The sequence below is a fragment of the Cetorhinus maximus genome, chromosome 12 (assembly GCF_964194155.1).
Source record: "Cetorhinus maximus chromosome 12, sCetMax3.hap1.1, whole genome shotgun sequence".
NCBI classification, from domain to species: Eukaryota; Metazoa; Chordata; class Chondrichthyes; order Lamniformes; family Cetorhinidae; genus Cetorhinus; species Cetorhinus maximus.
The window spans coordinates 25,290,043-25,313,248 of NC_135890.1; the positions used below are offsets into that span (position 1 = coordinate 25,290,043).

At 41.6% G+C, this 23,206-nt stretch overlaps 1 protein-coding gene across 2 annotated transcripts in view; it reads left to right on the forward strand.

The window, feature by feature from the left end:
* The window catches only part of orc5 (origin recognition complex, subunit 5), a 111,562-nt gene that overhangs the window by 9,390 nt on the left and 78,966 nt on the right, over nucleotides 1-23,206 (forward strand). For both annotated transcript variants that reach the window (XM_078553218.1, XM_078553219.1), the window contains exons 4-7: nucleotides 3,242-3,445; nucleotides 4,957-5,031; nucleotides 18,195-18,306; nucleotides 20,502-20,632. In XM_078553218.1, the coding sequence (XP_078409344.1) occupies nucleotides 3,242-3,445; nucleotides 4,957-5,031; nucleotides 18,195-18,306; nucleotides 20,502-20,632 (522 nt within the window). The remainder of the gene's footprint in view (nucleotides 1-3,241; nucleotides 3,446-4,956; nucleotides 5,032-18,194; nucleotides 18,307-20,501; nucleotides 20,633-23,206) is intronic.

A 23,206-nucleotide genomic window follows, 5' to 3' on the forward strand; every position in this document is an offset into this window, starting at 1 on the left:
TGTTCCCATGTGTCTGCTGCCCTTGCCCTTCTAGATGGTAGTGGTTGTGGTTTGGAAGGTGCTGTCTAAGGAGCCTTGGTGAATTCCTGCAATGCATCTTGTAGATGGTATACACTGCTGCTACTGTGCATCGGCGGTGGAGGGAGTAAATGTTTGTGGATGTGATGCCAATTAGGCGAGCTGCTTTGTCCTGGATGGTGTCAAGCTTCTTCAGTGTTGAAGTATAGATACTGTTGAAATGTAAGAAATGTGGTAGCCAATTTGCAAGCAAGCTCCTAGAACAGCAGTATGAGAATGACCAGATAATCTTTTTGTGATGTTGATTTGAGGGATAAATATTGATTAGGAGAATGGTGATAAGTTTGTTGCTATTCATCAGAATGGTGTCATGAGGGCGGATCGGACCTTGGTTTAACGTTTCATCTGAAAGACTGTACCTCCGACAGTAGTAACTCCCTCACTGCTGCACTGGGACATTAGCTTTGATTTTCATACTTCAGTCCTGAGTGGGGCTTCAACCCACAAACTCCTGAAGTGAGAGTGCTACCAACTGAGTCATGGTTGACACACAATGAAGCACAGTGCCCACAGGCCTACAAGCTGATTGCCTACAGGCTTTTTCTTTGCTTTTGAAAGCCTTATTGACGTATAAATAAGAGGATTTTCATAATCCATCTCCCATGCACCAGTAACCCAGAAATCGTCTGCAACCAGCACCCTTCACAGGAAGTTGAGGGCTTTGGCAGCTTCTTTCCTTTATGAAGGAGCCACCTATCACCCCTCACCTGAAATTAAAAAGCGAGAGAAAGAAGCAGGATGGAGATAGCAAAACTGCAACATTAGACTGATGTAAATAAGCAAGTGATAGCATATCCCTGACTCCACTGGAAGATCCACTATCGGATTTAAATATATAAACCAATTACACAAGTGAGTGGCAGCAAACAGCATAAATAAGAAAAATTATACAATATTTTATTCTAGTAAAGATAATGAGGAACGTTAATTCTTTACATAAGGTTTGGTTTCAAAATTTGAATCCATTCTGCATCAGCCTTTGAGGTATGATTATTCATGTCTTAATGGTTGCTCATAAGATAGAAATGTTAAATTATACCCACTGTCATTTAGTAAAGAATGTGGTGAAACTGGTCAGTTCCCTGTTAAAGACTTCTATCAATTATCATGGAAGGTTTTTAGTGATATTGATGCTCTGTGATATTCACTTGTCGAGCAATTTTGTTTACTTTGCACATTAGAAAACAAAATCAAGAAACTGTATAATTTTAGAAGGTGTTTTTTTTTGGTGCTAGATTGGAGCTTTAATGAAGAATAGCACAACCAACCCCTGTGTTCTGACTTTCTTACCTCAGCTATTTTCCTATAAGTTATTTTGCAGTCACTTACATGATGAAAATGAGCAAAATGATCTTTCAAATGAATTGATGTTCATTTGAAAGGACTTCACCTCCCAGAAAATGAGCATTTGAAGTAAAATGAGCACCAAAATAGATTTTAAAAGTTTATTTTCAAATGTAAGTATTTTTTGCCACAGTGTTATACTGAAATTACTTACTGGTTTCACCAATATCTTCTAAAAGATTCTCTTTGCAAGAAAATGATTTATAGTGACCAGTTGGTGGTCTAGCTGCAGATATTTTACATCTGGAAATCAAGAGGGATAGGTAACTAAACATTATGCAGAAAGGATTGGAATTTCCTTCACCATTCTGCTCCTAAATGAGTCTGACAGTGGATAAATTGAATATCATTCTCGCTGTCCCAACCAATAGATAGCCCCTAGATAAAAGCAAAATACTGCGGATGCTGGAAATCTGAAACAAAAATAAAAATAGCTGAAAAAACTCAGCAGGTCTGACAGCATCTGCGGAGAGGAATACAGTTAACGTTTCGAGTCCGTATGACTCTTCATCAGAACTGAGGAAAAATAGAAATGAGGTGAAATATAAGCTGGTTGAGGGGGGTGGGACAAGTAGAGCTGGATACAGGGCCAGTGATAGGTGGAGGCAAAGAAGAGATTGCCAAAGATGTCATAGACAAAAGGACAAAGGGGTGTTGACAGTGGTGATATTAGCTAAGAAATGTGCTAATGGTGACATTAAGGGTAGGAAGCATGATGAGCAAGTGACAGATAGCCCTAGTGGGGGTGGGGCTGCTCCTATGTCTTATGGTCTTATAGATAGGTTCTTGATTGGTATGGGGATCAAAGGTTACGGGGAGAAGGCAGGAGAATGGGGTTGAGAAACTTATCAGCCATGATTGAATGGCGGAGCAGACTCGATGGGCCAAATGGCCTAATTTCTGCTCCTATATCTTATGGTCTTAAGGGATCGAAATAAGCTAAAAGGTGGAGATGAAACAATGGATGGGAATATATTTTAAAATAATGTAAATAGGTGGGAAAAGAAAAATATATTTAAAAAATATAAATAATTAGAAAAGGGGGGACTGGAAAGGGGGTGGGGATGGAGGAGAGTTTTCATGATCTGAAGTTGATGAACTCAATATTATGTCTGGCAGGCTGTAAAATGCCTAGTCGAAAGATGAGGTGCTGTTCCTCCAGTTTGCGTTGAGCTTCACTGGAACATTGCAGCAGGCCAAGGACGGACATGTGGGCATGAGAGCAGGGTGATGTGTTGAAATGGCAAGTGACAAGGAGGTCTGGGTCATGTTTGTGGACAGACCGAAGGTGTTCTGCAAAGCGGTCACCCAATAGATAGCCCTGCTGCCGAGAATAGCTGTTGGTCATTGCATTGCTAACGCCAGTGGAGGCGGGAGGGTGGGGGTGGTAGGATGGGGAAGATGATACCTCGGTTCCCAGCCCATTTTCATTACACCTACTCCACCTGCATTCATTCCCTGGGACTACCTGTTGAAAGGTGTTAGGAGACTTGGAATAGCAGTGACTGTAGACCCAAATATTGTAAATGGAGGAAAGGGCCTAGTAGAGGCCCTTTTCCTCCATTTTTGCCTGGATTTCTTACCCATTGAATGCCTTGTCTCATATTGACCCCGACCCAGGAAACTGAGTTAGAACGATAAGATGATCTTGCAAAGGCAAGTATAGGAAAACCCAGCCCCAAGTGTTGGAAGCAATATTATTAGTCTATTAGTCGTTAAGTGTGGTATATTCTGCTGTATTGTGATAATACGTTAGGAGTAGATGCAGTTTTATATGTTCTGGTATTGTGGTTAATATACAGTCTTTGTCTCTTTGCAGTTTCCCCACGTGATTGTGAACTGTGTGGAATGCTTTTCTTCAAGGATGCTTTTTGAACAAATACTCAATCAGCTGCAGGGACATTCGCTGTCCCCCGCAAATGAATATTCTTCATGTTTGCAGTGTAACACACTCAATGAGTTTGTTCTACTGTTTAAACAAGTGGTCCATGAGCAGAATTTGAACAATCAAACTGTCATCATTGTAAGTAAAAGATTATGAAATCACACTGGCTTTTTTGGAAATTAGCATCTCGGTTTTGTGGGGAAAGAGCAATGGAGTGGGATTAATTGGGCAGCTCTACCAAAGAGCTGGCAAAGGCACATTGGACTGAATGACCTGCTTCTGCACTATGAGGTTAGTTTGCTTGTGAATTAAAACTACTAATCTCTTGAAAAAATGTGGTTCTTTTCAACCCATTTCCCCCCCTCTACCAGCAAGCTCTGTGTGCATTCCTTGTGTTTTCTTAAGTGTTGCAGGCGATTATACTATGGAATTAATCGCAGCCAGGTTCAAATTTACCCTCACTCAATCTCCACACATTTAATTGTAACAGGGATTATGAAATACTGATGATAAGTAAAAACCTTGGATTGCCTTTTGCTGCCCTTGTATTCACTCTTGCTGAAGCCAGTGGAGGTCCTGCTGCTATCTCAGAGGGCTAACTGAGAAAAGATCCCAGGAACTGAACTGGGACTTTGCTCATCCGTATGCCTCAGCTAATTACTGAACTGCCGAACTGGAGGAGTTTCATAATCACTGCTTTTGGCAGCTGACTCTTTTGGGTAGCCCTTGTTTTTATATCACATACTGAATTGCCTTTTCCAAGAGTGATTTGACAGTTGGCAAAAGGATGAAAAAAAAAACTCAAAGTTCACTGCCAGCCATTGGGAGAGGCAGCAAGAGAGTGTAGCCAATTTCAAGAAAAATTGGGGAGAAATTTTCCAAAAACTCCATGAAGTAATAGTTCAGGATAACATGGTTACCGTGACTTGTCACTAAACAAACTTATCTACTGACCCTGTTGCATCCCAATATCCTTCTCCTACAGAAACTTTGGTCAATTCTTACATGACTGTAGGTATCTATACTTGCCGCCTCCTCCTCTGTTAGAAGTTCCTAAGGAAAGCGAAGCTTCCTGGTATCTAACAATGCCCCTTAGTTCTAATTGTTTCTATCCTTTTCAAGTAACATTTGTATCTACAAGTCAACCTTTGGTAATCCCCCTCTGAGTCTACTTTTCTTTAAATTAAATATCACTGTAAATAGAACTGTAAGTCAGTTCTAGTAATTAAAAGGCATAACTCTAGGTATAACAAACATTGCCTTCTTTTACACCCTCTCTGTAGCCTCAACATCCACCAGTGGATGTAGGGATCAAAGCTAAATAGTCAAAGCTTTATGTAATCTAATTTGATCTTTTCCATTCTTTATTAAACCAGCAATGCTGACAAGAAGCCTACTTGCTTTCCCTAATGACCCCATGTTGCATGTGAACCTTTGGTGACAAATCAGTAGTTATGCCCAGTTAGTTGCTGTTACAAATATTTTTAAGTTGGCAATAGGAAGAGCATTGCATTTTTATAAAATGTTTTGAAAATTACTTACTTAGGAATTAAATGGCAGGGTGTAAGATGCATATAGGTGATTAGTAATGACATAGGGAAGTGTCTTGTGTAAATGCTATATGAAATAATTAAATATCTTAATTCAAGGTGTTGGATAAAGCAGAACAGTTGAGGGAAATGGATGCAAACCTGCTGCCAGGATTTCTGAGGTTCCAAGAATTGGTATGTAGCTAGCTTCTTGATGGTTATTGTAACTTCCTAAAACAAGCACCATTGTATTATTTTTAATTTCTTAAAATATTATTTCAAAGTCTTAAAATGTTGCTAGTAAAAATAGCATTTTTAATAAAATGACTGCTTTGAACTGGCTATGTTAGCTGGAAGGCTACTAGTTTTGCTGCTGAGTGAAGAACATACCCCCACGCGTGAGGAGATGTCTTCATACCAGTAGGCGGCTGAAGGAAACTGCTCAGTTGACGTACATCCATTAATGAGGTGCTATCATGATGACAATAAATTCTTCCTTCTTGCAAATCCTGGCACTTTGGCACTTATCTAAACAGTACATTTCTACAAGCTACATAATTATATCCTTGTCCTATTTGTTCAAGTATGACAAGATTTGTGCAGCTTGGGACCATGAAACAGTGACTGCCATGAAGAATAATTGCTTCAGAGTTACTGCAGCTTTAGAGAATAATTGCTGTGGTGCTGAAACTCATTAGAGGGGTTTGCTAGATTTCTGGAAATTTACTTAATTACTTTTGAGAAATAGAGAGCAGAATATTTATAATAGGAAGTTATGTTGGTAGAGCTGAATCCACGATTGGTTAGATTATATCACAGTCTATTGGGAAGATTGAAGCCATTGCCTTTGGTCCCCAACATAAGTACCGTTCCCTAGCCAATTACTAAGTCTCTCTCTCTGGATATTGTCCGAGGCTGAGTCAGATTGTTCACAACCATGGCATCCTGTTTGAGCCTGAGTTGAGCTTACAATCCCAAATCCTCTCCATCAACAAGACAGCCTACTTCCACTACCGTAGCATCGGCTGTCTCTGCCCTGTCTCAGCTCACCTGCTGCTAAAACCCTCATCCATGCCTTTTATACCTTAGATTTGTGTATTTCATTGCTCTCCTTGCCGGACTCTCACCTTGCTCCTTGCATAAACTTGAGCTCATTCAGCACTCTGCTGTCCAGATCTTAACTTGCACTTAGCCCTGCTCATTCATCATCCCTGTGCTTACTGACCTACATTAATTCCTAGTCCAACAAGGCCTCCGTTTTAATATTCTTATCCTTGTTTTCAATGCCCTCCATGGCTACACCCATTCTATCTCTGCAATATTTTCCAGCCCTGGAATTCTGAGTTCTCTGCGCTCATCCAGTTCTGGCCTTTGCACAACTCCAGTTTTCTTTGCTTCACTACTAGTGGCTGTATCTTCACTTGTCAAAACCTTGAGGTTTAGGGAAGGCATTCCAAACCTGTATGTGTGAAAGTGGGCTTGGTAGCATCCATTGGTTGGGTGCCAATTGGGGATCAAAATGGCGTCCAGTGTGTGCACATGCACACTTCAGCTGTGAATTGTGCTGGATGCCATATTGGTGAAGACATTAGCAGGTGCGCAGCTAATGTTTGCTGGAAGTATGCAGGGTAGAACCATATTTCAAAAGATGTGATAATTCTCCTCATCAGCCTTATTTAGGGCCCAGTTCTTGCACTCATGCAAAGTAATGTTCCATACCAGGGTCCTTAGAATCAGCTGGACAGAGTGAAAAACAAATGAAATTGTCCACAGGAAAATCAGAGTCTGAGCATCTCATGGGCTTTTAGCTGAATTGAAGAAGTGGAAATTGAGAGAGTACGACCACTGGAAAAAGTGGGGTGAGAGTCTAATGTTAATAATATAGAATGTGAAACATCAGGAAAGAACAGGCTAGGTGAAAGAAGGACTGGATGGGAGGACGGCGTCAGAAACTGGACGGAGGGAGAAATGGCAGTGGTATGCAGAATTGCAGTCAACAGAAGAGATGCCCATAGTCCCTCATGAACTATGGCTAATGATGGATGGTGCAGGACAGAGATATCTAGATTCAGCATGCAGTGCTGAATTACATTATCTGCGCTGACATTTAGTAGCTCCGTACTCCAGCCAGTGCCCTTTCTTTACCTTGCATGGCGCTGGAGTACATGCATTAAACAGCAGGAAGGACTACTTCTTCCTGCCAGTGCTTTAAAGAATTAATCAATTACAAAGTTAGTTGTTGGTTGAATTCTTCTAGCTGTTGGTATAATTCTTCAAGTGTTTAGCCCTATTCTATAGTTGTCTCAAGTTGTGAAAGTCTGCAGGGAGTGCTGTGGCAGGCGCTGAATGATTTTTTTGCTGACTTCAAGGCTTTTGCGCAATCTAGTTGCTCCCAGACATGGATGATCAAGTAGGGGCTTCCTCTTGGCATTGAGCATGACTGGGCGAATGAGCATAGATCATCCTGAGGAGGATGAGGGGGACAAAGAGCTCACAGCTGTTGTCCTTTAACTGCAGAAGGTCTTCAGGGAGAATATCTGTTCAAGATTGGATTGCAGGAGTGCTGTGACGTCCCCAAAACCCCTTTACACCTGGTTTCCAGAGCCATGGGGGCAGGAGCCTGAACTTCCATTGCAACGCTAAAATGTTGGTTTAATGGTGGTTGTTCTGAAATGGAAACTGAGACATCGGTCATCAGATACTGCATTATGGTTGGGTCCACAAGTGTAGTCACTTGTAAAGGGTACAACTCTAAAGGGGGTGCAGGAGCAGAGGGACCTGGGTTTATATGTATATAAGTCACTGAAGGTGGCAGGGCAGGTTGAGAGAGAGTGGTTAACAAAGTATACAGTACCCTTGGCTTTATTAAAATGGGCATAGAGTACAAAAACAAGGAGCTTATGTTGAAATGTATAAGACACTAATTCGGCCTCGGTTGGAGTATTGTATCCAGTTCTGGGCGCTGCACTTTAGGAAAGATGTGAAGGCATAGGAGAGAGTGCAGAAAAGATTCATGAGAATGATTCCAGGGATGAAGAACTTCAGTTATGAAGATTGATTGGAGAAGTTGGGACTGTTTTCCTTGGAGAAGAGAAGGCTGAGAGGAGATTTGGTAGAGATATTAAAAATCATGAGGGGCCTGAACCGAATAGATAGGGAAAAAGTGTTGAAAAGAATTGAGAATGAGAAGACACAGATTTAAAATAATTGGCAAAAGAAACAAAAGCGACATGAGGAAAAACTTTTTCACGCAGCGAGTGGTTAAGATCTGGAATGCACTGCTTGGGAATGTGATGGAGGTAGGTTCAATCAAAGCATTCAAAAGGAAACTAGAGTGTTATCTGAAAAGGAAGAATATGCAGGGTTATGAGGAGAATTGGGGGAATGGCACTAGGTGAATTGCTCATTCGGAGAGCCGGTGCAGATGTGATGGGCTGAATGGCCTGCTGTAACAATCCTGTAATTCTGATTTTGTGAAAAAGTGAAATAAGAATATAACTGGATGGACCGCCCGGCATTGACCTAAGCACCAGAACTGCAACTACAAATTATCCTTGCTAACAACCGAGGACTTTTGTCAAAATGAAAACAGGACTTGCGTCAAAGTGCAAACATGTCTGATAGACTTGTCAAGCAATAACCTGATATAATCATAATTTCCAGCCAAAGTCCCTGATTCTTCAGTCATTGTCCTTGGATATATTCTGTCCCAAACAGGACAGAGCAACTAGAGGTTACAGCACAATGTTATTTATTCCAGAGAGAGTGTCCCTCGGAGTACTCAACATTGACCCTGGACCACATGAAGTCTTATGGTGTCAGGTCAACCATAGATAAGGAGAGCTCCTGCTGAGTATGACTTACTGCTCTCTCTCAGCTGTTGAATCAGTACAGCTGCGTGTTGAACAGTACTTGGAAGAAGCATAGCAGGTAAGGACACAAAATATATTTTGGATGGGGGCTACAATGTTCACCACCAGGAGTGTTTTGGTGGCAACGTCACTGATAGGGCTAGCCCAGCCCTGAAGAACATAGCTGCCAGACTGGGCCTGCAGCAGGCATAAGAGCCAGCACAAGAGAAAAACCTAGTTGCTCTTGTTCTTGTCAATCTACCTGTCACAGATGCACCTGTTCAGGGTGCTATTGGGATTAGTGACCACCACACGGTCCTTGTGGAAATCAGATCTGTCTTCATTCTGCGGACACCTGCTATCATGTTTGGCACTACTGCACTGCTAAATGGGGTAGATTAGAACAGATCTGAACTCAAATATCGGCATCTATGAGGTGCTATGGGCAATCAGCAGCGTTGTTTTCCACGACAGTCTGTAACCTAAATGCTAAAAATTTTCCTCATTCTACTATTACCGTCAGCCAGGGTACCAACCTTGGTTCAATAAGGAATGTAAGAACATGGCAGCAGCAGCATCAGGCATACCTTAAGGTGAGGTGCCATCCTGGTGAAACTACAACGCAGGACTACATGTATGCCAAACAACAGAAGCAACATGCTATTGACAGAGCCAAGTGATCCCGCAACCAACAAATCAGATCAAAGCTCTGCAGTACTCTCGCATCCAGTCGTTGAATGGTTGTGCACATCTAAACAACCAACCGGAGGAAAAGATTCTATGAGCATCCCCATCCTCAATGATGGCAGAGCCCACCACGCCAGTGCAAAAGACAAGACTGAAATATTTGCCAGAATTCAGTTTCTGGCCAGAAGTGTAGAGTGGGCGATCCGTCTCTGTTTCTTCCTGAGAGCTGCACGTTCAGAGAAGTCAGTCTTCAGCCAATTCATTTCATTCCATGTGATGTTGAGAAACAGTTGAGTGCACTCTATGCAGTAGAGGCAATGGGCACTGACAACATCTGTTTGGTGATGCTGAAGACCTGAGCTTCAGAATTATCCATGCAAGCTGTCCCAGTACAGCCACAACATTGGCTATCTATAGGACAATATGGAAAATGTCCAGGTATGTCGTCGACAGTAATATCAAGCAGCACTTACTCAGCAATAATCTGCTGATCAATGCTCAGCTTGGGTTCTGCAAGGGACACTCGACTCCAGATCTGATTACAGCTTTGTCCAAACATGGCCAAAGAAATAATGTGAGAGTGACTGCCCTTGACATCAAGGCAGCATTTGTCCAATTGTGGTATCAAGGAGCCCTAGCAAAATTGAAATCAGGGGAAGCAGGGGTAAAACTCTTCACTGGTTGGAGTCACACCTAGCACAAAAGATTATGGTTTGGTCTTGAACAACTGCATCATCTCAGCCCCAGGACATTGCTACAGGAGTACCTCAGGGCAGTGCTCTAGAGTCAGCCGTCTTCAGCATGCTTCATCAATGACCTTCCTTCCATCATAAGGTCAGAAGTGGGGATGTTTGCTGATGATTGTGCAGTGTTCAGTCCCATTTGCAACTCCTCCCTAATGAAGCAGTCCATGTCCACATGCAACAAGACCTTGACAACATTCAAGCTTGGGCTGATGTGTAGCGCTCATGTTACTTGTTACCTCAGGCAATGATCATCTCCAACAAAAGAGACCCTAATCATCTTCCCTTGACGTTCAACAGCATTACCATTTCTGAATTCTCCACCAACAAAATCCTGGGGGGTTAAAATTGACCAGAACTGAACTAGACCAGCCATACATATATTGTGGCTGGGAATTCTGCAGAGAATAACTCGCCTCTTGACTTCCCCAGCATTTGTTCACCATCTACATGGCACAAATCAAGAGTGTGATCGAATTCTCTCCACCTGCCTGGATGAGTGCAGCTGCTACAACACTCAAGCTCAACATCAGTCAGGAAAAGCAATTGTTTGATTGGCACCCCATCCACCACCTTAAACATTCACTCCCTCCACCACCTGCGCACAGTGGCAGCAGTGTGTCCATTCTACAAGATGTACTGCAGTACTCACCAAGCCTCCTTCAACAGCACTTTCCAAACCCATGACTTCTACCACCAAGAGGAATGAGGGCAGCAGACAGACAATGAGAGTGCCACCATCTCCGAGTTCCCACCAAGTCTCTCGCTATCCTGATTTGGAATTATCTCTTCATTGTCATTGTGTCAGAACCCTGGAACTCCCTATGTAAGGTCTCTGTGGGAGTATCTACACCGCATGGACTGCAGCAGGTCAAGGAGGACACTTACCACTAACTTCTCGAGGGAAATTGATGGTCAATGATGGCCTTGTCATCAACACCCACCTACCATAAATGGAAGAAAATTTGGCTGTGACTTCCATGATGAGAAGAATGGCCTCCACACTAGGCACAAAGCCCTGAGACAAGTTGGTGCCAGATTCCAGTATGTTCCTCGACACTGGGTGCAGACTTTCTTGTAGGCTTCCCATTGCATCAAGAATCTTGTTGTGTATGCCTATGAACTATCTTTTGTAGCACATCTCATTGAACTCCTCATCTGAGATCTCTGCCGGCAGAACTTGCGTAAACCCTCTCTCTGGCATGCCATGCTACCCTTGTCCCCTGCCTGGTGTCCAGCCATGTGCAGACTGTGCCTCTATCCTACCCTCTTAATATGTGCACAGTGTGGCAGTGAGTGTGAAAACAAGCAACTGTATGTTGTCTTCTCTCTCTCTCTTTCTCCATTTTGCAGTTGTTAGGAATCTGAAAGGTAAATGGCGCAAGGTAAGGCTGTGGTGAGAGGAGCGGGGGAAAGAGGTGTATGCTTTATACCACCTGGAGCTTATAAATCAGAAGAAATTATGGGAGATGGAAGTTGGATGTGAGGAGGATTAGTTATGAGGATATTGTTTTCTTCAATGGTTTCAGCTCCACTGCTGACCATGGCCTCAGCCATAGTTATTCCAATAATGGCCAGCAGTGTTGCCTTCATGGGAGCTAGGACATGCAGTTCTCTCTTCTCCTCCTCCTCCTCCCCCCCCCACCCCTCCACCTGGTTAGTTCCAGCAGGTTGTTTGCAAACTTGTCCAGTAAGAAAAAGGGAAATGGGCCAATGAGTGTCATGAAATATATTTGAGTGTTGTGGCTTTCATGGTTTGGCTAGCTGGCACTGTGTGGAAGCTTTGGGATGATTGTGAAGCTTGCAGGAATGCCAAGTATTTGCGGTGCAGTGGAACATATAACGTTAGGTATGAATTCTGACTGATAGATTGTGGGTAGGTCTAATGATTTGAGGGTATGGTGAATTGAGTGGTTGAGGCTAGTATTACAGTTGGTAGGATATGGCATTTGAAGATGTGTTCAGTGACCTTAACCACTCATAAGTTCATTGAACTTCTTGCACCACTGTATCCATGGGGCTAGGCTCCTGGTATTGATCTCCAGGGCTAACTGCTCCCAGTGCCTTTTTACTGTATCTGGAGAGCTGCGTGGCCCTTTTTGGCTACAGGACATCTTTCCATATCTTGTGAGACCTTCACTGCAACTTTGGAAAATCTTGGAGCTCATTCTCCCCCATGGTGTGCCGTTATTCTCTGCTTCCTAGGTCGAATTCATTTCCTGCATGACTCCCTGCACCACCTCCAGCCATAATGCGTTTCCCCCTTAGAAGTGCAGGCTAGCTTTAAGAAGTGATGAGCCTCCTTCTAATGCCTGCAGCTAATGAACAGTGCAATTAATGCCAGCTGCACGCACAAATGCTACTCGCCAGACACCACAATGGTAGTGTGTTACCTGCAGTATAAGCTATGGATGTGGGTTAATCATGCACTGCAATCCCTGCACCTTCTTTTGGGGGAAGGTGGAGGAAGCTATCTAATCTGGTACCCATCTCTCTACCCTCCAAGACAACCCCTTAAAGTCTGTCTCTTTGACCAAGTTTTTGGTTGGTCACCTGTCCTAATCAAGTCAAGTTACTTTGGTGTTAAATATTGTTCACTAAGGCTCCTGTGAAGTGCCTTGGAATGGTTTATGATGTTAAAGGCACCATCTGTTTCCCTTTCTATGTTCTCTTGTGTTGTCATCTAAGTAAAATTTTCTTTGAACTTAATTGAATTTTAACAAGTTTAGTAAATAGTCTTCTGTTGTTAACTGGGATGGTTTTCAAAAATTAGTTCGCTTGATACAATAGCGATATAGCTGTTTAGAGCTTCAAATGTACTTCACTTTCAAAATCAAAACAGTTATCTACACAGAGTTCTTGATCTTGGCCAAGCTGCTATAGGAAAGTACGCCTCAGGGTTCTGATAGGTGGCTTCCCACTGGTAGAGAGAAAAATTGTATTGTTTGGCTTCCCAAACTATGCACACACTCCTCCTGGGCAATTGTAGAACAGCATTAATGGAGTAGGGTCTCCATTCTGTCTTATTAAACTTGCTTGCGGGAGTTGTATTGGCGGTGAAGAGAAACTGTTAAAATAGTAAAATGCAATTTTTTTTTTTAACTATCTATACTATCTGTCCCATGCATGTGCTATTAAAGATTTTTTTTTAAAAATCAGGCATTACATTGAGGCATCCAAAAGGCTGAGAGAAGTGGATATCCTGGTATCCTGGCATTATACTTTGTATTTAATTTTCTGTACTTAATTCCTTCAGTGGATCAGGCTATTGAGGTGTTTAATGCTAACCTTTAAAATGACCTTCCCCTGAATGTATTGTTTAGAGATTACTTACATTTGCAGAAGACATGAAACGTGGAAATATAGCAAGCAATGGAGATGATAATAATGAACTTCAGGAAAACATAGATTGATGAAATGGGCATGGCAGTTACAAGTTATGCAGATATGTCTGAACTGATTCACTTTGGTAGGAGGAATGAAGAGGCAACATAAATTAAACGGGACTATTTTAAAGCAGGTGCAGGAACAGAAAGACCTTGTATATCTACACAAATCTTTGAAGCTGGGAGGGCAAGTTGAGAAGGCTATTAAAAAGGCATACAAGATCCTTGGTTTTATAAATAGAGGCATAAAGTACAAAAGCAAGGTCACTATGATAAGCCTTTATAATTCACTGGTTAAACCTCAGCTCAAGTATTATGGCCAATCCTGTGCACCAAACTTTAGGAGGATGTGAAGGCCTTGGAGATGGTGTAGAGGAGATTTACTTGAATTAGATGAAAGACTTCAGTTATGTGGGAAGAACAGAGAAGCTCTGTTTGTTCTATTTGGAGTAGAGAGGTTAAGGAGATTAGATAAATGGGTTCAAAATCATGAAGGGTTTTGATAGAGTAAATAAGGAGAAATTGTTTCCTGTGATAGCCAGAGTTATGATTTGGATAGCACTGCCTGAAAGGATAGTGGAAACAAATATATTTAATAACTTTCAAAAGAGAGTTGGCTAAATAATTGGGAGCATAGAATGGTTACAACACAGAAGGCGGCCATTCGGCCTGTTGTGTCTATGACCGCTCTCTGGCATAGATAGAAGAAACTTGGGCTTTTCAATCATGAAATGAGACATCTAAGAGGTGACCCTATATATTCGTAGTATGGAACAATGATTAAATTATGTGAGGGGGACCAGGGTCACAGGTGAAGCAACGAGAAGTGGGAAGAGAACCTTTTTTGTGTGTGGTCAAGCATTTGGTTTGAGACACTAATACTGAGATGGTGACTCTATCCCAGGCAATTCAAGATAATGCCTTACCTATATATGTAGTAACTAAATGCCAACACCCTATGTTTTCCAAGATAAGACAAAAATGTATTTTAAAATATTCTGACATGTTTTTCTCTCTAGTATGTGCTTTCCTTTTAAAGTTTTGTTTCTCAAATTCAGCTCTTGAACTTCAAAGTGTTAACAGAAGGCTAGGGCTTATCATGTTGCCAGGTATGGCTCAGAATTGATAAATTGCTTAATTTTATAGATAATCGGTACCTGATCCTAAGTGTCACATACAACTAGCTGTTGTCAGTGATCCCACTAATCGCACTGTCAGTTTTCCATTAAAGTGAGTAAGTGCAGCATTGCACATTCTGTTATTTAGGACCTCACAACTGTCCTTTGTGCTAATGGTTAGGCTCTTCAAATAACCTGAAAATATCTTGATAAGATTACTCAACATTTAGAAGTGTTTATCACTGATGTCACTTAAATCTAATTTTTAATGACTTTTAAAAATGGCTGAATATTTTTCATTTTGATAGACATTGATGGTACCTGTGTGCTGCTTATGATGTATGGCCTCTCTCTTTTCTGTTTGCAGTTATCAGCCAGCGTGTATGGTGAAAGTGGAATACTAATCTAAGTAAGCTGTATAGCAGCCAGTGCCATTTAAAAACATGATAGATTACATGGTCCAACAGGACACATTTTCTAACCATCCCAAAGCAATATCATTAAAAAAAAAGAAATTGTTATGGGGAATCAAAAATTTACCATAACATTTGAAAATTTTTTTTTAGAATGCAGTGGCCTAAACCTGAGATGGCAAGAATGCACTGGACAATACCAAGTGATTTTATGGACTTAAGATGATTGACTGAATTTTTCAATAAAACTTTCAGATGAAGAGTTTCAAAATTGCCATCTTTAAGGAGGAACTTGTTTCTACCCTTTACGCTTTGTATTTTTAAAATAAATACAGTATAATCAAACATATTTGTTCTTCAGAATATTGTGGCACAGATTGTCTTTTTAACAGGCATGCCAATTATCCATTTTCAGTAAGTGAAATTCCATAAACTTGAGCAAATCTAAAACTGTATTTTCTTAACTCGCACCAAGTTCGCTCATCTATTACCCCTGTTTTAGATTACTTGCATTGGCTGCTAGCCCAATACGTCTCAGTTTTAAAATTTCCATTCTTGTTTTCAAATCCCTCCCTGACCCACTCTGAAACCTCCTCCAGCCCCTCAACCCTCCAAGATCTCAGCACTCTTCCAGTTCTAGCCTCTTGGGCATCATCAATTTTCTTTGCTTCACTGTTCGTAACCTTATCTTCAGCTGCCATTGGCCTAAGCTCTGGAATTTTTACCTAAAGCTTTCTACTTCTCTTTTTAAGGCACTCCTTAAAACTTACCTTTTTGACCATGCTTTTGTTCAGTCACCAGATCTAATATTTCCTTAGGTGACGAAGTGTCATATTTTGTTTGATAACCCTCTTGTGAAACACCTTGAAATGTTTTGCTACATTAATGGTGCTATATAAATGTAAGATATAACTGTTAACCTGTTGGTACAAGTTAGGTATATTTGAATGGTGTTTTCTGAGTCCTGGACATTATCATGTGCTCTGAATTTCTCTGAACCTCAGAGCACCATTATTTAAGCACTGCACATGTGTAGTATTACATTAGATTTCAGAGTGAATGGGTGTGTTCAAATATGTGTCAATATAACCTGGATGTAAACCTGTTACATCTACCTATTGACTCAGAAAAGAACTTGAGGCAGTAGATATGAATGATTCCAATGTGTCAAGCTATTACTTGGATTGGACTGTATAGATTTTAGACTGGAAACCAGCTCAATGTTGCCATCAGACCAGCACTTTAAGTGAACATCTGAACTTGGATAGTAGGCATTATTTTGTTCTTTGCATCGTAGTTGTGCTTCTATAGGTGCCAGGAAAAAAGCAGGTTAACTTGGCTCTTGGACCACTTTTTCGCTGCTTCATTTCTACGTGCACTCACCGCCACCACCCCACTCCTCCCACCTCGCCTCAGCTATTAATACGTTTTGTGCCTTGAAATGGTTTTAAATTTGTTCATTGTGCCTCTTCATCGCTCATAGATATCACTTCAGCCATTCAATCATCTCCTGTTTTCCAATTATGCACTTTATAGCTAATTTTGCTTCTTGTGTTTGTGTGTGTGTATTTTTTTTGCAACTCTTTCCTCTCACTCCTCCCCTTATTCCTTGAAATGCTGTTCTGTTATTTCATCCAGTTCTGATAACCTCTCTTGCGTGGCTTATCTGTTCCCCAGATGCCGACTGAACTGTTGTGTGTTTCTAGCACTGTTATTGGGCCATAGCTTCCAAGCTCCCCATTTTCAGATTTGGGGGCACCCCAAAGATGCACTGGGGAATCTCTCTTGAAGTTCCTAGGTAAAGGTTTGCAAGGCAATTGGCCACAAGTGCACGCTTCCTCTGGACAATTGTGCTGCACTGGGGACCATTCAAAAATGCGGCTTAAGTCGCTAACTTTGGATGGTTCCACCAGGGTTACACCAATAGTTACTCAGAAGAAGTTAGAAGAATTATAACCTCTTCTAACTTCTGGGTAACTATTGTAAAGACCCAGACCGACCCCACGGGACTACCGCCACATCTGTGGGGCCCCCCCGCAACCCCCAGCTTAGCTGCTTTATGGCAGCAGGTGCCATAAAAAAGGGGGTGTGGCCTCTTTGAATCCACTGGAGCTGTGCTTTGCTGGGGCCTGTGAGGAATCATTTGATGCAGACCCCAAGCAGCTCCAGCGAATAAAAGGGTCAGCGTAATTTTCAAGACCAGGTAAGTGTGCATTTATTTCTTTGTACTCCTGTGGGCCAGCACTTTCTGACACTAGTTGGAAGCTATGGCCGATTGCTTCCGATTTCCAGCATCTGGAGTTTTTAGCTTTTTCTCCAAACCTAATGTTTGTAACTTTATTATAGTGGATGGATGAGAGTGATTAATTTGTGCTTCTTCTCACCCAGAGGAGGTCTGCAGTATTGGAAGATCAAAGAAAAGACGAGGTGGACAAATTATCTAACAGGAAGGGGGATAGGGTGGAGTCTTTAAATATATACTACTCCAATACCATTTAGGGGTTTCTGTTGCACAGTATTGATTCTGGGTAGATCAAGGAGAAACTCCATAAGAAATGATAAGTGTGAAGTTAAATGCTACAAGACTGTATTTTCACTCCAGTAGCAGCGACAAATGGTGTAATATTGCGTTCAATTTAATTGTATCTTATTTTTTTCTTCAAAGTGTAACCTCTTTTGGCCAACACTTTTTTTAAAGAACTTCAATTGTGACACTGGTATGAACATGCTAAAGTAGGGCATCTCTCCTTTCTAGGATGCTCTGGTGATCAAATTTATAAGGAACCACATTTATCCCATGGAGCGACTTCTTGCAAGCAATATGGATAAAGCTGCAGATCAGCTTAAATACTGCACAAGCCCTTGTAGCATGGTTTTCCAGAATCAGCCAAAGTTTCCTTAGATCTTAGTTTCCTTTCTTGGAGTCAGACTGCCTCATAGTAGCCCTTCAGATTGTCTATAGTCCAGCACCTAGCTGTTTGCAACACCTTTCTGTAACATCTACAGGTTAATGTTAATAAAAATCTAGCATGACACTGACACAAAATGGGGAAAAAATGCTTCCTACATGTTCCTTCCTCTTTAAGAATAAGTTGTCATTGACTCTAGATTTTTTTAAAAACTAAATGAATTTTAATAATAACTTTTGCCTCATTCACAGGCTGAAGTAAATGCAACAGTTATCTTCCTCAGTGAGATTGTTTGGGAAAAATTTCGGCCAAATACAGGCTGCTTTGAGCCTTTAATCTTGCATTTCCCTGACTACAGCAAAGGTAAAACGGCACTGCTTATAGCTTTCATTCTTTGATTAGTAATATATAGTAACACTATAGAAAAAGGTTTAAAAAAAGACTTGCATTTATATAAAGCGCCATTAATTGATTTTGAAATGTAGTAGGAAACGTGGAGCTAGTTTGCATGCAGCAAACTCCAACGATTAGCAATATTAACGACCAGATAATCTGTTTTTTGTGATGTTGATTGAGGGATAAATATTGGCCAGTACACTGGGGATGACCCCCAGCTCTTCAAAACAGTACCATGGGATCTTTGCATCCACTTGAAAAGGCAGACGGGGCTTTAGTTTAATGTCTTATCTGAAAGATGGCACCTCCAACAGTGTAACACTCCTTCAGTACAGCACTGGAATCTCAGGCTTGATTTTTCTACTGAAGTCTCTGGAGTGGGATATGCCTCTATGTCAGAAGGTTATGGGTTCGAGGGTGCAACCAACTGAGCCACAGCTGACCCACATGATACACATTTACATATGTTATTGCATGAATCAAACTTTAATTGTTTGTTTTCAAGTACTGCACTTTAATGAATTAAAATTCTACATTGAATTTTTTTCCCCCAAAATGACATTGCTGAGCCCCACTGACCACCTTTCACTCTAATCTTTCTTCTATTCTTAGCCTTACTGAATAACATCAGCTATTTTGGCCTACACAGTAAAGGGGGATGAGTGAGTGGGTAGGAATTGTATTTTTAACATTAGCACCCCTTGAAACAGATGGGATGCCTAATCTCCAAACTACCTTGAATGAGTAGTAACAGCACTTCAGAAATGGCAAGCAGCCATGGCATTGGACTAGTAATTGTAGGTTCGGATGGGTTTTTGATGACAAATTCATTGCAGTTTTGAGAATGTGGGATCGACAATTATGCAGATTGTGGCAGATGTTTCCCAAAGTTTATCCATTTAGAAATTAAGCAGAAAAGCTCATCGGAGCAAGAAATTTAATATGCTGCAATGTGGGCAGGCAACTGCACCTTTTTGGAGTAATGGGAGCAAGGTGGTAAATGTGATTAGGTCTGTTCTCTCATGGGAAGGGTAAACTGGTTGGGCAGAATATGGCCTGTTTCCATCTTGTAACTTCTATGTATTTTTGGCCGCTTTGTTTGATTTCAACTTGTGCCTTTTGACAACATCCTCATCAGCCTCCAGCTGAAACATGTCCAAAATGACAAGCAGAACAACAATGGTCTAGGCATATGACCTATAGTCTTTTTATTCTTTCACGGGATGTGGACGTTGCTGGCTATGCCGGCATTCTTATTGCCCATCCTTCATTGCCCTCGAGAAGGTGGTGGTGGTGAGCTGACTTTTTGAATCACTGCAGTCCGTATGGAGGAATGGTGATATAGTTCCAAGTCAAGGATGGTGTGTGACTTGGAAGGGAACTTGCAGGTGGTGGTGTTCCCATGCATCTGTTGCCCTTGTTCTTCAAGGTGGTAGAGGTCGTGGGTTTGAAAGGTGCTGTTGAAGGAACCTTGTTGAATTACTGCAGTGCATCTTGTAGTTGGCACACACTGCTGCCAGTGTGCCTCAGTGGTGGAGGGAGTGGATGTTGAAGGTATTGGGTGATGTCCCAATCAAGCGGGACGCTTTGTCCTAGATGTTGTCGAGCTTCTTGACTGTTGTTGGAACTGCACTCATCCAGACAAGTGGGAGTATTCCATCACACTCCTGATTTGTGCCTTGTAGATGATGAACAGGCTTTGGGGAGTCAGGAGGTGAGTTAGTCTCCTCAGAATTCCCAGCCTCTGGCCTGCACTTGTAGCCACAGTATTTATGTGGCTGGTCCAGTTCAGTTTCTGGTCAATGATAACCCCCAGGATATTGATAGTGGGGGATTCAGCGATGGTAATGCCATTGAGTGTTACCGGCAGATGATTGGATTCTCTCTTGTTGGATATGGTCATTGCCTGGCACTTGTGTGGCACAAATGTTACTTGCAACTTATCAGCCCAAGCCTGAATGTTGTTCAGGTCTTTCTGCATATGGACACAGACTGCTTCAGTATCTGAGGAGTCGTGAATAATGCTGAACACTGTGCAATTATCAGCGAGCATCCCCATTTCTGATCTTATGATGGAGGGAATATATAGAATATTGTATGAAGTAAATTAATATATCTAATGACAATTACCATTACTGAAACTGCTTGTTTTTAAATTTCAGCTGACCTCCAGAAAATTCTTTCACATGATCATCCTCCAGAATTCTCTGCAGATTTTTATGCCTCTTATATTAATATTCTACTTGGAGTGTTCTACACTGTCTGTCGAGATTTAAAAGAGCTGCGACATCTAGTAAGTTTCTAATGCTCTATGTGGAACTGTGTGTTTCTCTACCCCAGCACCCTCAAACCCTCCTTGCGTCCCTGGGCTGTGTGTCAACTGCATCCTGAGAGTCAAATATCTGACAGTGTTGCTCTGAAGTGGCCACCTATTTGGTGGCTGTGGGACCTTTCCCTCTGCTTTTCATCCTCATTGCAGTGGTGCTGAGATCGAGAAGTAGGTATACTATTGTATTATAATTTGGTAATTGACAAACAAGTCTGGCTTATTGATAGAATCTTGGAGTAGTCAACTGGAGGCTTGGACTCTTCCTGTTTTGCTACAGGTGACACCATAATTCACTGGCTGTATAGGTAGAGTGGTCCTGGTTGAACATGCAGCCGGTACTAGTGCCTGTTAGGGGATTGTTTAGGCTAGGGTTTGGACCAAGGACTGAACAGAACAGATCGGGGATAGTAATAAAGCCTGAAGTGCTGACGTTATTGTAGGAATGAAACTAGCAATGTTTTTTTTACAAAGTGTTCAGCCACAAGCAGAGGGTAAAGTGCTTGAAATTAAAGGTTTTTTTTGTTCATTCATGGGATGTGCGTCAGTGGTGGAAAGAGTGCATGTTTGTGGATGGGGTGCCAATCAAACAGGCCAAAGGATTGGGAAGAGGCTGAGGGGAGAGGGTGGAGCTTCGAATTTAAAGAAAAAACTAATCAGTGAGTGGAACAAGACCAAAGATTGGAGAAACCAAAGTGGACAACTGGGTGCCAAAGGCTATTGAAAGAAAAATCTTGGGACAGGATGCTTGAATGGCCTGGAATCCTTGTGTGGCAACAGGTTAGCGAGCGGCAGAAAGTAAAAGTAAACTTAATTTTGGTCTGCAAGAAACAAATACTTTCTTTCTCCAAGCGGAAGTGCAAAGTAAATGTAAGCTTCAGAATTAGAGATTTGGTAGTTGTGTGAGTGAATGACAAGGTCATACAAAGTCAACAATGTTATGACAGTTAATTGTTACAGGTAGGTGTTGACATCGGAATTCCAAAGAAAATCTTCATTTAGTGGCCCAGATCTTCCAATCCCTGGATAGTTGGAGACCTGATGCCCCCCAAGATAAGCTACAGGACCCCATAATGACTCCATGGGAATTATCCGTGAAGTTTGAACTTAAGAAGGTCAATTCCCCTGCTCCCTGGGACTCTCTGAAAAAAATTTCCAACTCTGAGACTTATTTACCTGGATAGTTACCAGGAAATGTTAGACGGATTAAAATCTAGTTAAACGCCTGGATAACAACAGAACTTGCCCCCTCCTAACTGTCATTCACACTGGCCACCTGACTACCCCATTCTGACCCTACGACTCTCTTTCCCGCACACAACCCCCCCACCGACCCTACCCCTTTACCCATTCTCTGACCTCTCACCCACCCACCTTCTCTCTCTAGCTTTTCAGAGAAGCTTTGGGTCATTTAAACTTCACTTAACAGAATATGGCAGCGCCATAAAAAGGGGCTTGGTTTCTTCGTGGATTCTCTCCGCTGCTCCCTACGAGGCTTCCTGCACTGTCTGAGTTCTGTAGGATCCTCCATTGAAAGATTGCCCTGAAAAATCAGAGGAAAGTAAGTGTGTATTTTTTTGTCTGATCAGGGTCGGAAATAGGGATTTTAACCCTGATCAGAAGATTTGGGCCAATGTGTTTACGTTACCAATGTAGACCTACAAGTATTACCAAAAAATGTTGATAGAAGAAGGGTTTGTGGACAGGAAGTGCACACTGGCAGTCAAAACCAAGTATAATAAATATATAGACAAAACTGACACACAGTGTAACAAAAGCCTAACTACAGTAAGTAAAATCTTGTAGATTGGGAGTGTGTCTGAACATGTGATTTTTCATACAGGCTGAGTAACTCACCATAACTGCTTCTACACTAGGAGCAATGTTTAATTGTCAAACTGTGATCGTTGCTGTTGAGACTGCTAGTTGTACTCATCATTTAGCTGGCTCATGCTTTGTAAGCTGTAAAAATAAAAAAGTTTTAATGGCATGCAGAAGGTAGGTGTGCACGTAAAAGGAGACAACTATTTGAAAGCATAGGTATTTTGCAAAGATTACAGCATCTTAGCCGTTATTCATCTCTGAAATAAAGCATGGCAGAAATCGAAAGATGGTGTCAGCAAACATTAAGCATTCTGGCATTAAAAGCAGAAGAGGAGTTTGATATTAATGGGTTATGTCTCATAGTGTTTACCACCTTCATCACTGGCACACCAGCCTGGCAGGTTTCTGAATGCTAAATCAAAGTTACGCCAGAACAGGTTATTTCATCCTGACGACAGAGGCAGGTAAATGTAATCTACTGCCAGAGGTTACATTAGTGTTTAGATTAGGTGTTTTGTATTCCAGTGATCTTTGTATCATGTCTCATGCAAGGTCACTTATATTTATTTTCACTTAGGCCTTTTCTTTCCAATAATAATGGCAAGTAGATTTTGCTGATGTCATGAAGCTATTAATGTATATAATATTTTGGAAAATATTTTTCTTTTAAAATAGAGGTTTTGTCTGTGGATATGTCTTAATTGGATTAAAGCCAGC